The 5,000-nt window shown below is 36.2% G+C and overlaps 1 protein-coding gene across 1 annotated transcript; it reads right to left on the reverse strand.

Moving 5' to 3' along the window:
- Nucleotides 1-3,995: 3,995 nt before the first annotated feature.
- LOC143022594 (uncharacterized) lies at nt 3,996-4,757 on the reverse strand. Its single transcript, XM_076180891.1, has one exon. It carries the CDS (start codon nt 4,755-4,757, stop codon nt 3,996-3,998), a length of 762 nt encoding a protein of 253 aa, XP_076037006.1.
- Nucleotides 4,758-5,000: the final 243 nt, after the last annotated feature.

A 5,000-nucleotide genomic window follows, 5' to 3' on the forward strand; every position in this document is an offset into this window, starting at 1 on the left:
ATATATATATATATATATATATATATATATATATGTATATATATATATATATGTATATATATACATATGTATATATATATATATGTATATATATATATATATATATGTATATATATATATATACATATGTTTATACGCAGACACACACACACATATACAATATATATATATATATATATAGATATATACAATATATATATATATATATATATATATTATATCTGTGTATGCATATATGGATATATATACAGTATATATATATGTGTATATATAATATATATGTATATAAATATAAATATATATATATATTTATATATATACTGAATATCTCACTACAGGAGAGAATAATTGAATATATTTCAAGATACATATATTACAATCACTAACTGTTATCCTCTCCAACGTGGTTTTACATGCTATACTTACCTCGCCATGTCCCCTTTAGTTATCTTCTCTTAGTATATACTAGACAAATTACCCGCGCGTTGAAGAGTTCGTGAATAATCCCTAACCTAACCATACCACATCTAAATTTAACCCTTAACCCTAATCAAAATATTTCTTTTAAATGAAATATAGTTTGAAACACTCCCCTTCTCAGGTGTGCCCTCCCCCTACCCGAAGGTTGTGAAACCCTAGTTTGAAAATACATGCATACACAAACACTGATATCATGTAGACATTCTTTTGCCTGCGTGTGTGTCTGTGTGGATTGGCAATAAATGTCTAAAGCTAAAAGGTGAAGCAATGTATCTTGTTTATTTATCTTCAGAATATATATGGTTATAGGGTTTATTTGCAAAAACCTAGTTTGTATATAATAAATTTCCGCCCTCGCTAAAATGAAATGAAAATAACCAATATTTCAACATTTGGTAAAATCATAAATCATTTTATATTTGTATGATTTTTTCTTGCAAAAGCTATCATTGGTTGTGGTAACATTAATTTCACAAATATAAATAATATTTATGAACACATACAATGGTTTGTTTAATCATATTAATTCTTATGTTACAAAAATACTACGCGACTTAAGGGGGGACTACAGTAGTGGCGTGTTTCCTCACCATAAATCACCTAACTTTAACCTTTAACCCGAACTGAAATAATTTTCAAAATGAAATATAGCTTTAAACACTCCCCTCTCAGGTGTGCGCTCACCCCTCCCGAAGGTTGGGAAACCCTAGTTTGAAAATAAATGCATACACAAACACAAATATCATATATACACATTCTTTTGCGTGCGTGTGTATGTGCATGTGTGTGTGTGTTTGTGTGGATTGACAGTAAATGTCTACAGCTAAAATGTGAAGAAATATATCTAGGTTATCTATCTTCAGAGTATATATGGTTATAGGGGTTTTTCTGCAAAAACGTAGGAGTTTGTAAATAAACTATTTCCGCCCGCACTATAATTAGATAAAAATAACCAATATTTCAACATTTGGTAAAATTATACAGTCATTTTACATTAACATATTTCCTTCTTACAAAAGCTAACATGGTTTTTGGGAATATTAATTTCACAAATACGGATAATATTTATGGACACATACAATGGTTTGTTTAATCATATTAATTCTTAAGTCACAAAAAATACTACACGACTTAAGGGGATACTACAGTAGTGGCGTGTACCCACACCATAAACCTCCTAACTTTAACCCTTAACCCTAACAAAAATATTTTTCAAATGAAATATAGTTGTCCAAGTACCTGTAGTGATAGGGTATCAGAATATATATAGTTATGGGGGTCTATCTCTAAAACCCTAGGAGGAATTCGTGTAAAAACAAACAAAGAAACAAACAGACAGAGGCTACTACTTTATTATAATAGATAAGCTAAACCACCCCATGTAAAAACCACGCTGAAGAAGATCACAGTTAGTTATCGCAATATACGTATTTTCAAATATCTTTCTTTTCTCCGATAGTGCTATATTCATTACATCTTACCAATGTGTTAGAACATTCATTCATTTATATATACATACATATATATATATATATATATATATATATATATATATATGTATATGTATAGGTATATATGTATATTCATACATATACATACATATATATACATATACATATATATATTTATATATACATACATGTACATATACATACATATATATATATATATATATATATATATATATATGTATATATATATATAAGTAGTAATAATAATGAACTTAAAAAATCAAACAAAATGAGGTAGAATCACATGGAAACGAGGGAAAATAAAATGAGGGTAAAGTAAGACAATATAATATGGAATGATAACAAGAATATAGAGAAACAATGGAAAGTAACACAAGAAAATGAAGAAAAACAATATAAGATAAAATGACACAAAATAAAACAGAAAAATAAGATAATATAGGATAAAATAAAAATATATATTACTAAAACCAATGTAATAGAATTCAGAAGGTAAATATAATATATGAAAAAAATAAAAGCACATGGTCGAAGTGGTACAAAAAATAAAAAGATAAAAATAGAAAATAAAAAACAATTATCATAAAGATCTTCTCTACCGAACGGTTGCCTGATGCACGAGTTTTAGCTGCATCCAGACTGAACCGAAAGAGCTACAAAGTACGTAACGGGTGTAGGAAATATTTTATGTTTTTATGTTCAATGTGCAAAGCAAGCAAGTCACTGCAGGAAGTTGGCGCAGGATGTCGATTGATGGGCTCCTACCGTGCCTCCCAGTATATTGAGCAAATTCGTTCTCGGATATCCAACGGCTCCCCGAGACCACTCCTTGACCCCCCCCCCCCCTCCCCTCCTTCTCCTCCTTGGCAGTCCGGGCACGCAATGCATTGTTGACATGTCGGCCATCCTTAAGTATCTCCTTGTAACCTCACCTTCTCTCTCTCTCTCTCTCTCCGTCTCCCTCTCTCTTTCTCTCTCTCTCTCTCTCTCTCTCTCTCTCTCTCTCTCTCTCTCTCTCTCTCTCTCTCTCTCTCTCTCTCTCTCTCTCTCTCGCTCTCTCTCTCTCTCTCTCTCTTTATCTTAAAAAATACGACTAAGTTTTTGTTCCAACTCGTGACAAAATCATAGCGTGGGACTTAATGGACTGCCCTTGGTCCAACTCGCTGCCTGCAAGGTTCGAACCACCATAGAGCATCTATGGAGCAGACATAAATGGTCTAAATGACAGAGCTACCTCATCAAAATAATTGACAAAGTTCATTGAATATATCTAAGTTTTGGTTCCATTCTAAGGTAGTTGGAATAATGAGCAAAACACATGAAAAAATGAAATAAATAGATCTTTTTGCTTTCGCCTATTCCTCTCCGAAAGTGGGACATTAGTATATATATATATATATATATGTATGTATATATATATATATATATATATATATATATATATATATAGATAGATATATATATATATATATATATATATATATACATATTGTATGCTCCTACGCGTTCATCAGATTCTATAAAGACAATTATTAAGAAGAAAGCGGATGGGTAGGTTGCTTATATATATCCATAATGTTGCGTACACATTTACATGTGTGTTTGTGTGTGCATGCGTGTGTTACCTGCCCCAACAGTCTATGTGCTTAGGGCAAAGGTGACGACTTCGGCCGTAGCTACCAAGAGCCTCCTGGCGTAGGCTCCTCGCCTTTCTTAGGCCACTTTATTCAGCTGAGGGAAACACCCTCTCCGAATGCTACGAATGTGGTCCGAAAAAGGTCATTCCGCGGAGTCCGTTGACGAAGTAACATTACTCGTAGCTTTCAACAGTCACGTTCTTTTCAATATATGGCCAGTTGGAGTGTACACTTTTGGACTTCCGTTCTTTGGTGGATGATGCATTTTTTTTTTCCTTTCTTTCTTTTTTGAGCTCCGCTCTTTGGGGGCTGAGGAAACTTATTTCTGGAAGGTCTTCAATCTTTTCCATTCTACTCCGGATTTTTTCTTCTTATTTTAGCTCCGCTCTTCGGAGGCTGTAGAAACTCATTTGTGGGAAGTCTTCAGTCTTTCCCAATTCTGTTCCAGTTCCCAAAAGATCTGTCGCACCTGCCAGATATCCGCCCTGGTTTCCTGTTGTGGGTCCAACATAGTCCAAAGGATCCGGGCAAGATCCAGCCTTTGAGACTCCTCGAAGGTCTCTTCTCCACAGAGGAATGTCTCTAGAGGTCCTGGTCTTATTGTTAAACGTCTCCAGACGTTTTTCCTCATCCGTCGCTTAACCCTGAGGTATCTGATCCCGCAGATGGAGCAAGGCAAGAAGCCCTTGATCATTTCAAATAGGACGCAGCCGAGGGACCACACATCGGCTTTGCCTCCTGAGTAAGGGTGGTGGGAGCGGTCCAGCACCTCCGGTGCCATATAGCAGAAGGTCCCCTGAACGCCGATAATACTTCTTTTGTAAACGTCCGATCTCTCGACGGCGAGACCGAAGTCGATGAGCTTAAGGACTTTCCTCCTGGCGTCCAGGACGACGTTTTTGGACTTGAGATCGAGGTGGGCAAAGTGGTATTTATGCATGAAAGCCACGGCCCTGATGAGCTGCCTGAAGAAGGCGATGACCCGTCTGCCCCAAGCCCTGGAGTGCGAGCTTGCCTGTCTGAGCACTAAGTTAAGCAGGGTTCCTCCTGGGCAGTACTCGGTAATTATGGTCATGCCTCTTTTTTCGTCGAGGAAAACGTCCAATAACCGAACGATGTTCGGGTGGACAAGAGCTCTCAGGGCCTCAATCTCCTGGTCAAAGGTCATCATTGTAATCATATCATTCCTCCACTTTGGGATCTTGGCAACACCAAGGAGACCCGTGCACTTGTTCTAGACAATCATTGTCTTCGCGAAGCTTCCTTCTTCGAGGTTGAAACGGACCTCGTACTTATCGACGAAGGAAGACGTTGCTGGAGTTTTGGCTGACGAGATGGGCTCCTCATCGGAAAGTTCTTTTTTGGAAGGAGCATGTTGGTGCACTTCTTGTGCGCCCTCGACAATATGACC

This window comes from Oratosquilla oratoria, unplaced genomic scaffold, assembly GCF_046742065.1.
Source record: "Oratosquilla oratoria isolate Oo_2021 unplaced genomic scaffold, ASM4674206v1 SCAFFOLD123, whole genome shotgun sequence".
Classification (NCBI taxonomy): Eukaryota; Metazoa; Arthropoda; class Malacostraca; order Stomatopoda; family Squillidae; genus Oratosquilla; species Oratosquilla oratoria.